At 50.3% G+C, this 20,868-nt stretch overlaps 1 protein-coding gene across 4 annotated transcripts in view; it reads right to left on the bottom strand.

The window, feature by feature from the left end:
* Positions 1-20,868, bottom strand: part of LOC105200210 (dachshund homolog 2) — a 194,611-nt gene that overhangs the window by 84,949 nt on the left and 88,794 nt on the right. For 3 of the 4 annotated variants that reach the window (XM_026138010.2, XM_026138007.2, XM_026138008.2), the window contains exons 3-4: positions 15,732-15,960; positions 12,867-12,929 (exon numbers count right to left, since the gene is read on the bottom strand). In XM_026138010.2, the coding sequence (XP_025993795.1) occupies positions 12,867-12,929; positions 15,732-15,960 (292 nt within the window). The remainder of the gene's footprint in view (positions 1-12,866; positions 12,930-15,731; positions 15,961-20,868) is intronic. The other variant, XM_026138009.2, reaches the window with a different exon arrangement.

Consider the following 20,868-nt stretch of genomic DNA (forward strand, 5'->3'; position numbering starts at 1 on the left):
TGGAAATTGCGTGTAACAAGAGATGACGTACCATTTTACATTACCAAATTATATTTGTAGGGAAAACATTCACATAAAGGCTCATTGAGAGTTAAGGCACGGTTATAGACGCGCAACTAATAGTTAACTTGCTACTCGCGTCTTGATTCTCACGAACCTTTATGTGAACGCTCTCGTTCAATTTTGAGAGTCACGTTTAAGATTAGATGTTACATTTATAATATAATACGTATAAATAAATTTAAATCGTTCGCGTATGAATTATTATTTCACATGCACGACTCGAAAGTCGGCGGATATGTCCATTTAATAAATTGATACGTATGTGCTTACGGCAACGATCGATATCCTCCTAATCTTAATCGTATCTGTACGTCGACGAATCGCAATGGACAATAAGCGAGACAGTGGTACAACACAACGGTCAAGCAGGTGCATTATTCGAGCGAATGGTTTACGACAATTTTATTATCGGCCCCTGGTGTTCAGCGGTCGTATTTAACGTTTTATCCCGTCACTTCCATATCGCTTTCTCCCTCTCCCTCTCTCGTCTCTCCCGCGCATCTCTCCCGCGATTCTCGAGAAGGAGAAAGGGTTAGAATTTTATTTTTCAGCTACACACGCGCGTAAAAGGGCTGCGCGATGGAGGAGGAGGAGGAGGAGGAAGAGGAGGGCCCCTTCGGATCGTTTCATAAAAGTCGTCTGGCACATTCGTTCTCCTAGATTATTGCCCCGTCGTCCGCGAGTCGGCACCGGGATGCGGGATATATTATTTTATTTATTATTTCACTTTAAGGCCGCGTCGCGCCTCTCTCGCTCCGCATTGCCGAGGGATTAAGGCGGACGGGCATAAAGTACGGAAACGCCTCGTTTTGCGTCACCTTGGGATCCCCGCGGATACCCGAAGCGCCGACGAGAGGGCGAGAGAGGGGAAGAGAGAGAGAGAGAGAGAGAGAGAGAGAGACACGCTCCTTACGGTGCCGCTCCAGCCTTCTCGGCAACCGTTCATGCGCGTGGTTTAATTAAGCCAACGTCTACGTATCGTAAAACGCGGGTATACAAAGTTTCGATCGTCGTCTGTGCACGCCGTCGATGCGTATGTATGTAAGCGCGTTCGACCGTAAATAATCTTTAACGCGAGCGCACGCGATTGTCCGATATAATTCAAAGAGGCAGATAATTATAGTAGAGAGAAAAACTCGAGAGACGGCGCACATAAGCCGGCACATACAATATACATCTATTGTACATACACGGATAACACACGTGTAGAACAACAAGAAAAAATTGCCTGAATATCATTGCAATTTTTCGAGCAGGGATACTCGGGAACACTCCTCAGAGATCCGGCGGAGATGAATGCTCGACTTTCGTGGGACTCCTCGCTTGTGCTTTTTACGACGCTCATGTCACGTCGTGTCGCGCACGTTATCGCATTAAGTCGACTTGCGCGAGCTTCATTCAAATTCTTATTCCGCGAGGGGTAACGAGAATCGCTCGCGCGCTCCCTCCGCGAGAGGGGGATGACTCTTCGTAAAATTAAGGGAGCTCGTAACACACGAAATCGTTGTAGCGCCGTGTCTTCCGCAAGGGGTGAAGGGAGACGGCAAACGCGTCCGCAGCTGCGACATCGCGAAATTACGAGGTGGCGGCGGGCGGCGGCGGGATGGGACTCCGCGCCGCGTCGCTCCTTAGAGGAAGCGTTGACAAATGACGGAGGCAACTTTTATTATTTTAGATGTCGGCCCATCAGACGCGGGCGGTTACGGCCTCACGAGCCGCGACTGGATGTGTTTTACATACATTTTGTAGCGCGGCGGCCCCCGGGGCCGCTACGCACCCCCGTTGACAAATGGCCGTGGGGTTTTATTAGACGAACTTTTTAAGGCACTCCCCTGAGCGCGGACGTGTGGTTACACTAAATAAAGATAAGCCCCGCGCCCGCGCCGAACGCGTTTCTCTTCGACTTTCCCGCGATTTCATCTTGTCTTCCCGTCGTTACGAGAACACACCGGCGTGTGTATTCTTCCGTCGTGAGCGCTCGAACGGATCGATTCGTCGTCGTGCTTTATCGCGACAATCGACGATTTTGATGCGCAATAAAAAAAATTTTTTTATTCGTTTATCCAGAAAGATTTCGTAAAACGGGATTACCCTTTTTTTTCTCTCGCAGCGAACTCTACGGTTTTGTAAAATCACATTTCACGGCGGCGCCGCCGCGTCAAACTACCAGAATAATCCTCCGATTTCTCGCGAGAAGAGGCAAGTCGAATGCACGTTTCGCCCGGGAGCATATTTACGCTGGCGATGACAAATGGTTTTTAGCGCTCGCGATGGGTGGATACGAGTGAGCGCGCTCCGAGACGGGAGAGAAGGAGAAACAGAGAGAAACAGATAGAAACAGAGAGAAACGGGAAGAGAGAGGGACAGAGGGAAGCAGAGGGCAGAAGAGAGAACTAGAGTGCTTCGCAGATGCGTCGTGACTGATGATCCCTACTTCCAGATGTACTGTATACCCCCGGTACTTTTATCGGCGCTTGTTTGTTCAGCGAGCTCCGAAATACCAGTGGCAACGGCGTGGCGTGCCGTCGCAGTGGTTCACGCGTGGTGTTGGTGCGCTGCGTGAAAAAAAAGGACGAAGAGGAAGAAGAAGAGGATGAGGAGGAGGAGATAGCGGTGGAAGAGGGAAGAGCGAAAACGAAGCGAGCGACCGCGATTACCAGCGCGACGAGAGGAGAAAAAATGATAGTTGCATCAACACGGCGCTCCCAGGCGTACATATATATATATATGTATATATATATTTATGTGTCGCCTCGCGATGTTGAGCTTTCGTCGTGCTCGATGATGGACGTCTATCACGTGAGACAACGTCCGAGGCATTTGCCTCATCATCATCATCTCTCTTCTTCTCCCTTTTTCTCTTTATGCACTCTCGATCTCTTTTTCTCCCATTCTCGTTGTCAGGCTCCGTCTGTTGCTCGCGCTACCGAAACAATTTCTCTAAAGAGGATTTTTCCCGGCACAGGCGCGAGAGTTTCCGACGTAAAAAAAAAAGGAAAGAGAAAAAAAGAAAAAAATCACCTAAATCTCGCGGCAAAAGGAGGAAGGCAAAACGCCTCGCGCAATGGCGCAGAATTCTGAATCACGATCGGTGAAGTTTTCCTTGGCACGACATAATCGGCACGTAGGCGAGAGTTAACGTCGGAAATCGTTAGATCCGCGTTCAGATTATACGGTAATAGGGAGCCTCGAGAAACACGAGAGAAAGTCGATCTTTTCAACGACGTGCGCCGAACGGTAACGCTCGACGATTCTCGCCGGCCACGATTCGACACTGTTTGCTTTGGCCGACGAGTGCTCGCGCAATTTTCTAGCCCGGGGGAGGCGGAGTATCTCGTGAGAGGCAGAGTATAGTACGCGGAATTATCAATTAGCGCGACGAGCGGCAGCCACTCCGCGTGCGTACGCGCGCGGAGCACGGCTATGTAAATTGAAGAGGTTACACGATTTTACATATTTCAACAGATTCATGGCGTGCGGGAGGAGAGGCGGAGGAACGGAATGAAGAGGGATGGGAAAAAGAGGAGAAAGAGGAGGAGGAGGAAGAGGAGGAGGAGGACAAGGAGGACGGTGGCGGGAGGAAGAGAGGGCGACGATGGAGGGCTCGGTGGCCACTCGAAAAGTGCGGGCGAAGCGTTTTGTCGAGTGTTTTATGGAAAGCTTTAGAATTGTAGATTTTCTCTCTCCCATAGCGCCCGGCTGGATTTATGACGGCCGACGTACGCGCAAACGTACGAGCGCACCATGTCCCCGCTACTTGTGCAGAGCCCGCGCGCGACAGAAAATATAAAAGGATATTATTTAAATTCTCGAAAAGTCCGCTTTTTGCGCCGACGAGGCGTCGCCGCGCCGCCACCCGGCCCCCGGAGTGCTTTGCCGAGAGCGATCGCGAGCCTCCGTCGTCTATCGTGGAGACGCGGGGTGGCAGACGCCGGTGAAAGTATTCCCGTGCCGATGCTCTTCCGCATAATCGATGTCAAAAACATTTTAGAAGCGTTGATCAATGTGGGGACGCGCAAAGACACGAGAGAGAGAGAGAGAGGGACGGCGCGCGGCGCGGCACCGCCGCAGCAGTCACACGCCAAGTTGCTATTGGATTTCAATTGGAAAACGATTATTCTTGTCGAGTGACCGTGGCTGCCACTTGGGCTCGTTTGTCACCGAGGCAGAGAACTCCGTTTCTCTTTTCGTCGCGCTGTCACTCGCAGGAAGCACCATCGTGCACAGGAGAGATTTTTACACCTCCTCATCTTCCCCTTCTTCCTCCAAGTTTGCTCTCTTTCTTCCTTTAATCTCAACATCTCTTTGCAAGTAGAAAAGATAGAGATTTAAACGCGATGTGATAATAAAAATGAAAAGAGGAATTACATTGTCAAAAATTTCACGAGAGTCAATGTATAAGATTAAATTTAATGTATCTAAAACTAAAAAGCATAGGCATTAAATGTTTTTAATGTACCCGCTTGAAATTTGCTTCCGTTACATTACATTAAATTTTGCTACGTTTTTTTTTTTTTAAACAGAGTAAAAATTCAAGTTAACAAAAATTTGTCTGTAAAAATTAATTATTTCAGATATCAATCGGACGAATCAATTTCACGTGAGCCTTTTTATTCTGTGTCTTCCGTGAGGAATTAATACTCTCCGTGCCTGGACATCTCAAAAGAACGCGACACAGAACGCGTGCATTTCGCTCATGCAAAACGTCGCGCTGATCAAAGCGCGCGGGGTGGTCGCCCCGAAGGAAGGGAGAATGTGGACGACGAAGGCAGAAGAATCTGATTTCGGGGGCGCAATCGTCGGGAATGCAAAGCACACACGGAGCTATTTGATCTGTATGCATATCGTAACAGCTCTCGCTCTCGCGCTCTCGAGCCAGAGCGCATGCATCGGCGGCGAAGGCGACGCACATGCACATGTGCACCGTCCTCGTTACGAGAGAGAGAGAGAGAGAGAGAGAGAGAGAGAGAGAGAGAGAGAAGTGAAGTGGGAGTGCGAGGGGGAGAGGGTGGTGTGGGTCCGACCCCGCGGGGCCGAGCGCGTATTTACGGAAGGGTCGCTGATAACACGCCGACGATTGTGTCCACACACCTCCACCTCCGTGTCCGGTGCCGGTGTGCGCGTACGCACGCACGCACGCACGCACGTAAGGGACGCGCATACGCGCGAGCGGAAATGCGCGCCCGCGCCGGGACGGACACTGCAAATATTAGTTCATTACCAAAAGTGCCAGTGAAACCGAGGCTGCGAATGGGTAGCACCGCGGAACCGCAGGAACGTTCGTCCGCGGTTTATTTAACGACGCCCTTCCGGCCGCTTTTCAATTAACCGCCTGCCCCCCCCCCCGCCCGTCCGCCGACCCTCCCCCCTCATCACTCTTCCGCATTTCAACGGAAGCTCCTTAATTTCTTATCACTGTTACGCGCCGTTCTTCCACGAGATTCTTTCCAAGTATCGATTCTTACCTCGGTGCACAGAAATCTTCGTAAAACTAGTAGAATACACACGAGGGTCGAATCAATAATGAAAGGAATACCATGGCGGATGAGAGTGCGCGGAAGGTACGCGTTCGCCGGAAGTGCAGCGAGGAATCGCATGTCGCGGGAGTATAAATAAGAGTACATCAGCGCGCGTGTAACCCCTGACTCGACCGTGTCCGGAGCACCGCACTACGTAATATACTGACATGTGTGCGGCACTGAAGGGGAACCATTTAATAACAATATATCTTAGCCGGCCGCGTGATATCGCGCGAAAAATACGCGTCCGACGAGATAGCGAAAGGCGCTGAAAAGACGGATGTTTCGTCGTCAACATAATTTAGCTTAGTTCAATTCAAACACGTAATAATTACAGACAGATGCCGTAATTGAATATTAACTGAAAAGAGAGTTCGAATAAAGATCATGTAAATGCGATAAAGCTTGAAAAAAAAACTCGTGTTTGATGCAAGCGGTATAAATTAACCCGAGAAAGTTACCTGGAATATTTTTTTATATTTTATTGTTGGAAAAATAAAACACAGCAAACTTTCTTACCATATGAATCCAAAATCTATATCTATCTTTTAATTCATAGATTCTGAATTTTATAACTGGTACAATAAAAACAAGTGATAATAAGTTTATACTATACGTTCAAAGTAATAATATAACATCATTTCCTTGATTTAAAAAAATTTTAAATTTTCCAAATTTTAAAATAAATTATTTTTCACAAGCTAATATTTATTTAAAACCAAATAATGTTAAAATAAATTTTAATCAATTTTAAAAACCAAAACTTTTAACTGTACATTGTTAATAATGACTTTTAACTGGGGCGTAAAAATCGTCCCAGACGAAAGTTTACGTAAAAAAAAATTGTTAATTATTTCCGGGTTGTGTGCATTTCTGATAAAACAAATGAATTGATCCAACCATATAAAGAGATGCATGGCCAAACAAAATAAAAAAATGAGGAAACGTGTTTCTTAAATTTCACGATAACGGACTAAACCGCAAGCATCGCCGGAGGTCCCGTCTAGGCGCCGCCGCGTACAACAGCAAATAAAAAATAGAAAAAAAAACGACGTGATGATCGCAAGCTCGTTAGCCAGCGCTACCGATGCCGCGACACGAATAGCGCCGCGTCTCGCTGAGAAAATATCCGACGAAAGACGGCGGCTTAACGAGACGAGAGCGACGAGGAGTGGGAAAAAATAGTGAGGAGAACTAAGGAGGATGACAATTTCACGGTACATTAGTGTCCGGTAGGAGTATCCGGGGGGACATGTTTGTGGACGACGCGACTATAATTATGTTTTTAATTAATCATCATTTTGTCGGCATTCTCCGACGAGGCCGACAACGACGACGTGGACGCGTTGAAGTCGCCAACGTCGTTCGCGTCCCAAAGTTTGCTCGGTTTGGCTCGTTACCGGCCGATGACGTACGTTCTAATAATGCACGTTGGCACAACATGACACCTCCCCTTCTCTTGCTCTCCACCGGATGATTCCCTACGACTCCTCCATCCCTTGTGCAACGCCGTGCCATGCTTGCGACAAAGCCACGAGCGTTTCCTCATCGCCCGTATCTTCCACGTAAACGATCCCGAAAAAGCGATCGCTTGCCAAGAAAGATTGTATCGTAATATTATTCCGCGAAAAATAATCTGCCTCTATTATTTATTGCATCCATCAAAATTCCTTTACTATCTAGCAAAATGCCGCATAATATTAGCAAAGAATTTGCATACAAAAGTGACTCGTTGTCGTCGGCGTTCCCCGAGCGTTGAGGGATTAATTATCATTTCGGACAAACGATGTCACGGCACTTTCTGCAACGTCCGGTCGATAAATAATTTAGTCGAGTTAATAAAATAAATGTCGCTCAACCTCTCCCGGCCGCTTCCTGTCCTTCCCATGTTCTTCCCTCTCGGGAGCAGGGAGGCTGTCGCGTCTTTCCTCGAGGAGGCGCGACTACCACGACTTCCACTCGCTCGGCCGAGAAGTTTACGAGTCGGAAGATTTACCGTTGATGTAACAAGCGTGTTAGCCCATGTGCCCCTTTCTTCCGCCTCCCCCCCCGCCCCCTCTCATCCCGTCTCTCTCGAGCTCGCGGGGAGCTACCGGGACCCGCTTTTATATCACTTTTCATTACTCGCATGTACCCATTAATCCGTCCTATACCGCTTTATATTCTCTCGCCCAGCGCTCTCGGTCGACGTCGGCGCGTGACTTTTACGATTCCTTTCGTGCCGCGTCGCGATCAATCGGGACGTATACGTGGCGCGCGGCATCGTCCCGTAGAGGGATGATGATCGATCCATTATCATCGCTCGGAAGGAGAATGCGAGAGACCTACCTCAGGACTGTCCGGTCACGATCGTGACGTAACCCGATCGCCCCTATATCGTCCTTAGAGCGCGCCGTCGTTGATAATCGGTTCGCAGAAGGACCTGCCGATCGATCAAGTTCGCCGAACGCGAGCTAACGTCGAGTGGCTGTCGCGAATCGATTGCTTTTCGGCTGACCGTCCGTCGATTTCCGTGCAAGATCTTTTTTAGAATCACGCGAGCCACGACGAGAGGGAGAGGAAGAGAGAGAGAGAGGAGACGCGTCGCGCAAAAAATCGTCAGGCTAATTGTCGTCTGTTGCTAGGATTAGATCACGTCAGGCATAATCGATCGACGGAGAACGATCGAAGGTGATCAGGCGATGAATTTTATACCTGCTCCGCGAGCGAGGTACGGCCAGTTCTCGTGAAATTAAGACGATCGAGCACGTCGAGCCCTAAAGCTCGATCGAGCATCCACTTCTCCCCCCCCCTTGTTTCTCTCGAATACGAGGTGCAGATCGCGTTTCTTTAAATATCTGAGTAATTGCCCGGTCAATCGCGCCCGCATCGGCAATTACACGTGAAAATTATGTTGGGAAATTGCTGGGTGGGCGAGTAAAAGAATCTCGAAGAACGATACGACGGAACTGCACCGCGTAGAGGAGACGGAATTAAAAAGGAGAGTGATAGCGTGACTAACGCGCGCTTTGTCAGCGCCGGGATAATCGCATAGCGATTCTCGCGCATAATTCACTTTACTTTGGCGCAATTTGCCATCTTGCGATCCCGCCCGGATAAAGTTCTCCACCTATGCGCGCGTATTGAGACGCAAGAACGGCCTCCACTGTCTCGGCGGACGGCGCACACGTGCTCACGGATTATTCATAAAAGAGAAACGGTATAATCGGCGGAGCAATCATCATGCTAATGTAACGTAATAATACGTCGCAACAATTAATCGCGACTATCAATCGCAGCGGTAAGAAATGGAATAAATTAAAAGATATATAACAGCATGACCGAGAGAGAGAGAGAGAGAGAGAGAGAGAGAGAGAAATAATCGGAGATGACCTTCGGTAGTTGAAATTTACGTCGATATGCGTGCGATTAAGCGGACAAGGTGGAAAACGTCGCGTCGCGTCGCGTCACGTAATTACGGGGATTCTCGTGGCGGTATGCTGACAGCTCGAAGCCCGGACCGGTTGGCCGCGTAAACGGTATTAATCACAATGCGCGTATTTGCGCGCACGTCGCATTGCCGCCGTACGTGTGCCGCTCGTGTAACTATAGTTACCTCCGTAGGTGTTCGCGCCGTGTGCCTGTCCGCGCGCTGACAGTTCGTTTGAACGCAATTAGCGTGCCGCCCGCGATGGTATAAGAGAGCGAGAACACGCGGTTCTCCCGACTATCGTTTGCGCGATCGCCGCCGAGTCGAGTTAACCGTTTCGCCGCGCTCGTCACGTGGCGATAGACGAGAAAAGCCGATGGTTTGACAGCCGGGACCGATCTTGCGTCGAGATACGCTATTTTTTCGACCTGTGCGCTTATCCGCGCTTACGCGATAAGCGCCCGTTCTCGCGTAATTCGCGCGAAACGCCGTGTATTTCCCTATCAGGTTTCTTGTACTTGGAAGCAATGGTTTGCTGCACTGTAATACAATGGTTTGCCGGACGTGATAAATCAAAATGCTAAAATGTAATATATTAACGCGCGATGATGCATGATGCTGTACCGCGCTCGTACAGTTTAATTAAAAAAAAAAGGGAAAAAAACGAAAAACAATAAAATTGTAAATTATTCAGACACAAGAAGTCATAAGAAATGCTTGTTAATAACAATTTATGTTGCACTCTATGAAAATTTTAGCATTTATCCTTGGTTTTTCTGGTTAATCGGATCGGATAAAATCGTTAACGTGCGCATCGAACTGAGACGAATCGCTCGTATTAAGCTAAGTGTTATACTAAATGAGAAGGATAATCTCGATCGTGCCATTCCCGAGATACGACTCGACATCGACGTCGGCGGTAATCACGCGCGGTTATCAAAGCGGCAAGAAGTGAAATATCTTACGACGCGTTTCGACGTGTCCGTCGTTTTACGTCCGTCGTCGGTATACTTCTTTGTGAGACGCGGTCTCTCGGCAGCCACGAAACCATGACCGTAAATGTAAATGGGCGACGTCATCTCACTGGCACGGCACCACAACGCGCGACGCGGCGCGGAAGGGATAAGACGAACGAAGAAAGAGGAAGCGAGAAGCGAGAGAGCCCCGGAGCGCGGTGAAAAGAGAGAGAGAGAAAGGAAGCAGAAAGAGTCGATCGTAACGACGAGGCTCAACTTTATGAATATTATTTTCCAGCAGATGTCCTGGACGATAGGACGTCGTCGCCGTCGTCGTCGTCGTAATTAATGACGTCGCTGGTGCGACGGGGTGGGACGGAAAAGAGGAGGGGGGAGGGGGGGTGGCTCCAAGTCCGGGACTGGTTGAAGAGAGACGACAGACGGAAGGCAGGGGTGACGGAGGAGGGAGGGAGGGAGGGAAAGTTACAGAGACGCGGAGGCAGGCAGCGCGTAAGGGGATGCCCGACGATAAGGAACCCGTAGGAAGGCAGCGAGAAACTGATGGCGGATGGTAGTTGGACGGCGACAGACAATGCGCCTGAATTATGCCGGAATGACTGGGTAGTTTTAAAGCCAGGAAGCCGACATTAGCGCATTGATACCGAACATTCTGACTGCGGGGAACCATTAATATTACTTACTTCATAACGCGCGAGCCGCCGCAGTGCGTCGAGGGTCGACGGGAGCGCGATGGAAGCCACGCGTCTCTCGCAACTCCGCCTTCATCCGCTCGTAACGACTGCTTATCCGCCAGTCATACATATCCAAAATTCGATTCTATACATATCACTCGTAACGATCGATCAAAGCAATTATGACGATGTCTCAATGTCAAAATTACGATCGTGCCGTTGTCATTCATGTCGAATGAGCTGTGATCATTATTTAGGTGAAAAATATTCCGACGAGTCTTATCTCGCGTGCGAACCACCATCGTGGACCATCCAAACGGACTCGCCGTGACGCGGGATTAATGAGATTTAATTGACCAAGCTGGCGGATAGACTTAAGGGGAAATCGGAGTTTTCCTCCGAGCGAGTAGATCAAATGGATTAGCGAGAACAAATCATCGGGATTAAAACGCGATGGTGAAGGGGGAGTGAGTGAGAGAGAGAGAGAGAGAGAGAGAGAGAGGGCGAAACAGACGGAGTCAGAGAAGGAGTAACGCAAAGTCTTCTCGGTCGCAGGCTGCGTTCTATGCGAACGTTGTAAAATCAAAAGGACAAACAATTAATAAAGCCGACGCCGGCGATTAATCAGAATTTAACTCGCAGTTAAATACTCGAGGATCGCCCTCGGCTGCGCGGCTGCTGGCTCGTATCTCGAGGGAACGAACGAACGCGCGGGCCACGCAGGATAAACAAAGGTTTACATCAGTGTCAGTCGCAACAAGTCCGAATTCGTCTAGGGTTCTCGCCATGAATATTCACGGTGCGCTCGCCGGTCCGCCGCCCTTCCACACGCAAACCACCCCCTCGTCGCTTTCGCTACTCCGGTCCGTTTCCCGGTTGCCTTCCCCGCTTCACTCCGGCCCGCCGCTCTCCCCCCTCCCCCCCGTGGCCTCGTGCCCATTTACCACCCCCTGCGATATCCATCGAACGGCCACCAGTCAAAGGCTGAAATCACAATACGCGTTTGTCCGGTTGACGAAGTCGACGGTGGGGTCGACGGTAAAGCAAATAGAACGAGAGAGAGAAAGAGAAAGGGCGGCGCGCACAGGCGGCGGGTGAGCGCGTGCGGGGACCGAGTGAGTGGTCGGCGGCGGGGGTTCGACCAGTGGTCATTGCCTTTGAATTGGAAATTACGTTTCGGACGGCCAAGTGTCGATTTTCACCCCTTCCCCCCGTATTAACAGACTCCGCCGTGGAGGCGCGAGGATCCGCTTTAGCCTCTCGCACCTATTACCTCCCCAACGAGGGGTGAAACTCAAGTTTGTCGGGATGCGGTTTCGCGCGCGTAGCGCTTCTTCCTCCCCCTCGTCTTCTTTGTGTTTCGGTAATCTTACGTTTTTGCGGAGGCACGCGACGAGGAGAAAGAGAAAACTATAATGAAGCGGAGTACTGCTGCTTCGCACCCCACTCTTCCGAGGCCGACGAGGGAGTACGGAGTGCAAAACCCCTTTCCGAAATCAACCCTTTGCGGAGAAGCAATGGCTCGGCGAACGCGAGTATTTCGCAGGCGCTAGAATGATTTAATCCCCGAATGATGGACGGGCACGTCGCGACGATGATCTGCGTGCCGTGAAGTGACAAGTGGTTAGGATCACGCGGAAACCTCGGTGGCTCGCTCTCCGGCCGCGGCGGCGGCGGCGATGGCGGCTGTGTGTTGGTGTCGGATGAAACGGAGGCCGTCGGTCGGTTGGATGGATTTTGCGGCGGATAGGAGAGGGATAGGACGCACGGGGCGCGGAGAGAGAGAGAGAGAGAGAGCAGAGGGGTTACGAGCTCTCGCACCATACAAATCATGTTGGCATTACTACGTCAGGCCTGGACTCAACTTGTCGCGCGATCGGAAACTCGATACCGCTTCCCCGGTAATACTGATTTATCGGAAGTGCAACGGCGGCCTAGGCCGCCGGCGTCATCATCGAGCCCGCTGCGTTCGTGCTGCGTTCTGTATTTTTGCTGCCATCCGTGATGTAACGCGATTTTTCCGGCTAATCGAGAATTACGGGTTCACGGGTGAACGGCGTTGCGTAAACCCTCTCGCTCGGGCGTTATCGTTCGCACGCTCGAAACGCATCCGAAATTTCTACATGAAAACGTCATGACCGCGGAACCCACGGTCCGGCACGATTTCTTTCTTTTCCCCCTCCATGTCTTTCCTCTGTTTCTTTTTAATACGATTTGTATGTCCTACCTTTCGAGATGTTTGACAATATCTTCGTAGGCAGCTCGGCAGTTTTCCCAAACCGTCCCGGACCTGTGAAACACAAAAAGAAAAGGCGGTTACGACACGGATAAAATAGAAAAGAAAAAAAAGCCTAACTCCTCGGCCGGAACAGCGACCAAATCAAAAGGGAAACGAAAGGAGAAACGCGTTCCGCGATCGTGGTACAAGTCGCATAATCGCCAAGTGTCCTCTCTTGCGAGAGGACACGTCTGATTAAGAGTCCTCGTTCCGTTTCGTCCCGTCCCGTCTTGTCCCGTCTCGTCTCGTCTCTCGGCTACGACGCGATTCCGACCGTTGCCGAACGCACCGGGAATGAAGAGCCTTTGATGTCGCTGATTAAAAAAGAGATGTCAGCGCGGCAGGAGCGGAGTTAATTTGCGACCTAGGATCGCGCCGGTCGCGAAGGCAAAAAAAAAGGCTGGAGGAAGAAACGAACAAGTTGATCACAGGGGGGGGAACCGGATCTTCGTTTGCTTAATCTAAAAACGAAACGGAAATCAGCTGGGTCGCATCGACCGCGTTCTGAAAATGCCCATCCAAGTATATCGCCCTGAAGAGAAGTTCCGGGACCTAATGTCAATACGCCTGACACGGTTTCCACGGAGCTGCACTGCCGATGTTCGTTGTATTTGCACAGCGGAAAACGGATCTCGATGTCGATGGGGAAAAGCGAGGAGTAGAGACGGAGAGAAAAGCCGTACGTGTCGTCTGTGCATGGAAACTGGTCGAAGAGGTCACGTAGGGTGACGAAAGGTAGGGGCGGGGCGGGGAAGTTGGACGGAGGGAAGAAGGAGATACGGCGAGTTAAGGGGCGACGAGGCAGGACAGGGAGGAGGGAGGGGGGAGGGCGAGAGGACGGCGGGTGGACGCGGTGACGGTGGTGGCGTCGGTGTCCCAGGATGGGGTTGCGTTGAATTAATCATATTCCGGTGTTTGTCGTGGCGCCCCCAGACGTAATCCGTCTTACCTCCCGATCTCTCTCGCTCGCTCGCTCCTCCGCCGCGATAGATTTGCATTTTAATTAAAAGCAAAGCGCTGAAATCATAATGCGAAACGTGCGGCGCCGCCTTCGCCGTGTCATTATACACGTCCGCGCGTGTGCGTGTACGCGCGCGTCCGCTAGCACACACGCACACGTTCTCTCGCACGGTTTTGCTACACTCACTCACGGACGCACGTTGCGTCGTTAAGAAAGATTGAGACGCGTTAAAAATCCGGAGCGCCGGCTCCACATTAAGAATCTTGCTCGGTGCCGTCCTCGAGTTTATACCCCAAGTGCGTAAGTAAGATCTGCTCGGCGACGGAAAAATATCTCTTTAACGTTGCGTACTCACTTGCCTCTTTCGTCTCTTTATCTTCCGTCGATATTTATCGTCGAAGGGAGTTACGAGAAATTATTCTCCGGCGCTCGATCGCAAAACCGTCGACCGAAAGGAAGAAATGATCAAATCCCTCTGTCTGCCGCGCGCTAAGTCCCGATTTTCCGGGCGCGCGCCGCCTAAAGCGAACGCTCGAGCAAAGGGGGTAACGGTTAGTAGGATGGGGCTAATTACACAGGGCGGATGTAATCGAAAATTAAGGCGAGTCTCCGTATCCTCGAAAGCTCCGACCGGTTACGGGAGCGTATCGCGGCGCGCGGTGAGCGGGAACGTACCGAGAGCATCTATTAGAAACGCGTTAACAAATGCCAGGATTAGCCTCGCGTCTACCCCCTCGAGCAAGGACGAGGATACTGCTCCTTTGGTCTTCCTTTCTCTCTCTCTCTCTCTCTCCCTCCGTCTCTCTTTCTCTTCCTCTTAGTCTCTCTTTGGTTCTTCGTGGCTCTCCACACACTCCACGAAGCCGAATAAGCCGCGATATTCGTCTTGGGACCGCGCGTAACGCGGCAAGGATTTGCCGCCCCAAGAAGGTCGTCGCGTCTTCAAAGATGGTCTAACGCGGCAAGAGGGTAGACCTAAACGCTAGTAGAGTCTCAAGGACGATCCGAATCATGAATAATAACGTTATACGAAACACGTCTTGAGATCTCACATTAGTGAGAGATTCGCCACGTTCTCGTAATATGCAAAATTAATTTATTTCCTTTCATTATTTTCATAAACAAACGACTATATATATATAATTGAATTGCTTTATGCAAAAATTGAAATTCAATACATTTACGAAACATACATACACTCGCTTGATCGTAGGTATAGCTAGGAAACGAGATTAATTAACGACGCGTTAGTGCGCTTTGTAGTAAAACGTAATCCAAGCCAAGTAAATGACGGGCATCTGAGAAAGCGAAATCGAAGATGTACACGAAGACAAAAGAAGGAGGAACCGAGGGTAGGGAGGAAAGGTGTAAGAGGAGGAAAAGATCAAGCGGTGTCAAGACCCTTAGGATTTCCACGGCTTCGCCGTCTCTTCCAATCCTCTTAAAGCCGTATTCTTTTGGCCTCGTTGACCAGAGAAATCGCCGTGAGACACTCAAAGCGGATAAATCTAATTTTCAAATGCGTCGTTTAGCGCGAAAGCAGGTGAAAAACTAGAATCGAAGAGCGGAGCTCGAAATAATGTAATTTTTCCGACAAGCATCGAACGCGACTGTTTCTGCTCCGCTCCTCGTTGACTCGCCATGTTTCTCCTCGCGCTCCTATTACCATTTCGTTCGGCACGACTTGTCCCCGCGGCTCGTAAACCTCGGGGAGGAAGTTAATGAAAATGTTTCCCGCTGCGAGGAAGCGCAGCTTCCGGAATATCATCGCTCACGAGAAAGCGACCGCTTGCGGTCTCTCGTCGCTCCTGACACGGCGAGATGAACCGAGAAAGGAAAGAGGGAAGACTCACCTCGCGAGGGCTTCCATGTTGGTCATATTCGGATTGACCTTGAGACCCTGCTCGGCCCGAGCCTGTGCCTGCGCTTGCAGGTGATGCGGCAAACTGGCCGGTGACAGGATGGCGGTGTGCCCTGCACCTGGGTGTCCGCTAAGCTGCATGAACTGCATGTGGCTCAGGTGCGTAGGTGGATGATTGTAACCATTCGCCAGAAGCGGTGACTTCTCCATTCTTGGTACGTCTGCAAGCAGAATAAATACACGTTTAAAATCCCGTTATCGTATAATTTAAACAACGTACGCAACGTGACGTATAATAATCAACTCTCCTCCTAGTCTCTCTCCCTTGAATTTCCACGAAGAAATTGCGTAAATTCAATTATCGATCATCTACTACCTTTAGTGGCTGCGGCAATGGCCGGGAGGAAGCGGGAAGAAGGCCCGTGAGACTGGAGAGAAGCAAAGACTGGCTGAGGAAGGGTAGAGGGGGGGAAGGAGCGGCCGTGTATCCGGATTTCACCGGAATCGGGTGAGACGTGTAGCTCCTGGCGAGCCAAGGATAAAGAGCGCTTTTGCGGGCTTGATGGATCGCCGTGCCGCTTAACCAAATATCAATCACAACAGGCGGCGGCGCGTAGCCTCTGCATATAATCTGCGCGTTGATTCGCGCGTCCGCCGGTAGACCCATGTGTTTGCGCGACGCCTTAGCTAGCCACCGTGATGGATACGCTCGCGAATCCGTGGGGCCCCGGGTAGACCGCCAACCCGGGGTTTCATCGCCTGACTGTATCGATGCCTCTCCTTCTCTCTCTCTCTCTCTCTCTCTCTCTCTCCCCTCTCCCTCTCGCCATGTCAGGCTTATTTCCCATATATTCGATATCGAACATGCGACAGCGAACCTGTATTATTCTTCGTGGTTCGCTGTCGCCCCGACGAATCCTCGATTTTTCAAGACGAGCGCGACCGACTCTTTCTCTCTCTCTCTCTCTTTCTCTCTTTTTCTCTCGTTAGTCGACAACGCAGCGCGATAATGTATGCGCAGTCACGGTTTTTGATCGATGCCGCGTACCTTCGGCGCGTGTCTCCCGTCGCGGGGAAAATTCGTGAGAAGAACGACGCGACGTCGCGCGCCACGTCCCACTATTTGTTACGCTGACACACGATACCGGCGTCGATATGTTCCCTCTCCTCGAACGTATTTCCATATGCGATCTTATGCACTCGAATGACGTAGATTCACTCCGGCATCTAACAATCACGTTATATGCGCTCGCCCGACAGCGTTCTCCGTGAGCGAATGCACACACCCATTTAAAACATGTCGAGGTCATTCTTTCCCGCTCGGGAAGGCGAGGATGAAATCTCGAATTCTTTTCTAAGTGGTCTCGGGTGGGTAAGTAAACTCGTCGGTTTCAGAGAGCTCGCGGCATATTCTCTATTGCGATTTATTACGTCTTTCTCGGAACCGTCATCCCCGCCGACCTATGAAATATTAGATAAACTATACTGTTGTCATTGCCGAACTAGCCAGCGCGCACTTTTGGGGCCCAGACCGTGCTCGAGAGAGAAGAAGAAAAAGGAGGAAGAGGAGGAAGAGGAGGAAGAAGAAGAGAGGGGATAGCGGGTAGGGATATGGAATGAGTGCCTATTCATTACAAATTATCTAAATGGCAGTGATTTCGGCGGACCGGCTGGCCGTTTGACGAGTAAGTGGCGGGTTCGCCGGTCCCAGTGACTGTCATTCCGTGCCGGCCTCGGGCCAATTGGCAATCGACGGCCGGCGGGCGACCGAATCGCCCGACAACCACTGCGGAACCCGGCCCATGACCGGCCCTAAAATTGGACTTATTACAACTTATAGAGCGCGATTTGAACGCTCCGCTCAATAACATACATTATCCCCAATCCATATGATTTAATGAAATCCCTCTAAACTCGCCACTTAACCTCAGTACCTTCTCGCGCAGCGCTCCTTTTTGTATATGTGCCCTCGCTCAGACTGCTGGCATGTATATGCGAAAGCGAGGAAGGGCGAAACCGAGAAACGGACACAAAAGCAAGAGAGAGGGCTTCGTCGGGGCACGTTCCGATCGTCGTGAATACCTAAAACGCACGTTTCGCGATTTTACAGCCCCAACAATACGTATTTACCGACCACAATACACGCAGCGTCGGTATACCGCGATCGATGAAGACGTTTTGAGGTCTTTGACGCTACGCACAACTCTCGCTCGTTTCCCTCGGAGAAAGATGAGAACGACGCGCGCCCTTTTAAACAGGCGTCAAAATCTCCGTCGTACGATTTAATCAGCTCCGCTGAAAATAAGCGAACGTTCGCTTGCGAGCGAGTGGACATGCGACGCGTGATTATACCCGAGATCGACACCATGTCGCGCCTGAGTAAGAACGGACATCTTTCGAGAAGACATCGGGCAAAGGCCCGAAAGAAGCCGCTTCGGGCGGCTCAATCACCTTCCAGTCGGTGGGACCCTAAAGCCAAATGCGAAAGACGATAAAACACAATTTGAGCTAAAGACTGCACTCCTATAACCTCCCGCCCCGTGCCCCCGCGCAGACGATGAACGCTCCCCGCCACCTCCCCTCGGCCCTTCCCCTCCCGAAGCTGATGAGGTGACAACCCATAATTATACAGACCGCTTTCTGTCTGGGGCTGACTGCGGTGGCATGCAGAGGAGAGCCTCCATCATCCTCCTTCGTTCTCCTTCGCTCTCGCCCCGCCGTCGCCTCATCTCTTACCTCCCACCCCCATTTCCTTTTCTCCATTCTCCGTCTCTTTTCCGTTCCTCTTCCTCCATCTACGTTTCTTCCTTTCGTCGTTCTTCTCCATTTTCTTCTTCTTCTTCTTCTTCTGTTTCTCATTCTCAAGTTGGTCCAGGAGGTTCCGGACCTCAACTGCCCTGACGCTTAATAGTAATATGTACGTTTTCTTCACGTAAGGAAGAGTCGAAGGTGGAGCGAGTCGAAGCGAAATGACGGAGGGGGAGGAGGCAGACTGACCGGAGTAGTCGCTTCCACCCGTGCCACGCCGTCCCGTGCCCGTAGGAGAAGAATAACTTCTGCTACTTCTTTCCTGGTGTTAATTACAAAACGCGAGAATAAATTGCCGGGCTAAATGAGTGCCCGGTATCTCTCGTCGGTCTCGTCACGTCTCTTCCTTCGTCCTACGACTCGCCGCCGCCGCTGCCGCCGCCACGACGACGGATGGATGAATGAAGGCTGAACCGCACACGTATGTGCAATAAATGGAATTCATTAAGCATCATAAAATCGACTATGTTTCTCGTTAGAATATTCTAATATATTTCTGTATGCAATTTCAAATATGTATTTTATATAAAACAGTTTAATGGGATGCAGAGAGAGAGAGAGAGAGAGAGAGAGAGAGAGAGAGATTAATATTAAGTCACAATTTTCTATTTATTCGCTATAAATTCATCGAGCGAAAACTACGTTTGCATAAATTTTATACCAATAAAAACTGTTTCGGAACAGTGTAACCAGTTTCGTGTTTGATCTTCGAAAATATTTTCCCCGGGGGCTTGCGCGTCACGCGCGGGGTTTCGACTCGTCGTTGCGGTTCTTTTCGTCTTTCAAGTGAAGGACCGCGCGCTTCTTTCGGTCGAACAACTACCGGCGAGCAGAGGGCCATGTGAAATTATTCGGAAGATATGCCCTTTGTGTCCGCTTTCTCCTCTCCGTCCACGATGTACCCGCGATCCCGTTGCCATTGTTCTTACCAAACGACGAGGTCTACGCCCGTCCTGCTCCATAAGCACGTTTATATACTTGTACGGGCGTGTTTGTGCTTAGGCACGTATACGTTTACCCTTGACACCGACTCCCTCGAAACCCTTGGATTTAACCCTCGAACACCGACCCTCCAGCTATACGGCCGATGACATCGCGACTCATCGAGTGCCACCGACGATGCTCTCTTCCGCGTCCGCTCCAAATTCCGATCGTCGAATCGCGAACCCCGACTCTTGATTTCTCGCTCTACCGCTCTACAGTGCGTAAACAATCGCGACGTTTATCTAAGTGCAAGAATCTGGGCCGATTAAAGATAAAATAAAGTGTAACGAGGAGACGTGGCGCGTATACACATGCAGCGGAATAACCAATATTGTTTCCCGGCTGTGTGTTGGTACATAAACACAAGACGGGAAACACAGTTTCGCGCAGGAGGAATCCGGTTTTTCAAGTAATCGAGTGCCGAAGCAACCAGCCAGCTAGCCAGCCAGCCAGCTTACCAGGCGAACATCTCGGGCCAGCAAGTAGGCAGGCGGGCAGCCATCGAGGTAGCTTCCAACGTCTGTCGAGTCTGGAAAGAATCGAGGAGAGAGTGGATGCCATGGGTATCCACACCTCCTTGCTCCTCCTCCGCTTTGCCTTATTCCTCTTTCCTCATTTTCCTTCTCCACCATCCTACTTAATCGATCGATCGACAACACGGGACGTATTGAGACGCACGGGTATCCCACGACTGACGAACAGACAGGTCAATGTTTTATTAACCGTAGACAATTACAACTCAAATGGCTCGCAATAATATTCGTAGAGCAATTTTTACTTGGTAAGTGTAATAATACTGATTTTAATCAATGTGTAATGTACGTGTAGAAAAGAATATTTTATTCTCTCCGTACACTTTTTGCTATGTTCTTTACCGTTCTTCCATGTCGTGGAGAAGGACGCGAGAATATTGAGACATAGGCATCTTACAGCTGATAAATAGAAGCCGCAGCGAGGATTACGAGGTGAGGCAGAAAGCAAAGACAGAAGAAGCGACCAATCTTGTTCGCGGTGCACCAGTAACGGTAATAACGTACGAGAGAGAAACGGTAAGACTTTCCTTTTCGAGACTACACCGAATCCTCTGAGTCCTTCCTCTTCCTTCGACCTCCCTTTCCCCTCTGCCATCGGTCGTATCGTCAGAGTTACTTCTGCTTCTTCCCTCTCCTCTCGCACGCAGCAGTTCAGTATTTGTTCTTCCAGCGTCTCTTCTTCGCTACGAGAGAGAATCATCCAAGGGCAGTAAACCCTTTGATATATAGTCGAAGGTTTTTAGAGTTCTGTCAGCCACGCCCACAATCAGCCTTAGTATTATTTACACTCCTCGTGCTTCGTAG

Source organism: Solenopsis invicta, chromosome 12 (assembly GCF_016802725.1).
Source record: "Solenopsis invicta isolate M01_SB chromosome 12, UNIL_Sinv_3.0, whole genome shotgun sequence".
NCBI classification, from domain to species: domain Eukaryota; kingdom Metazoa; phylum Arthropoda; class Insecta; order Hymenoptera; family Formicidae; genus Solenopsis; species Solenopsis invicta.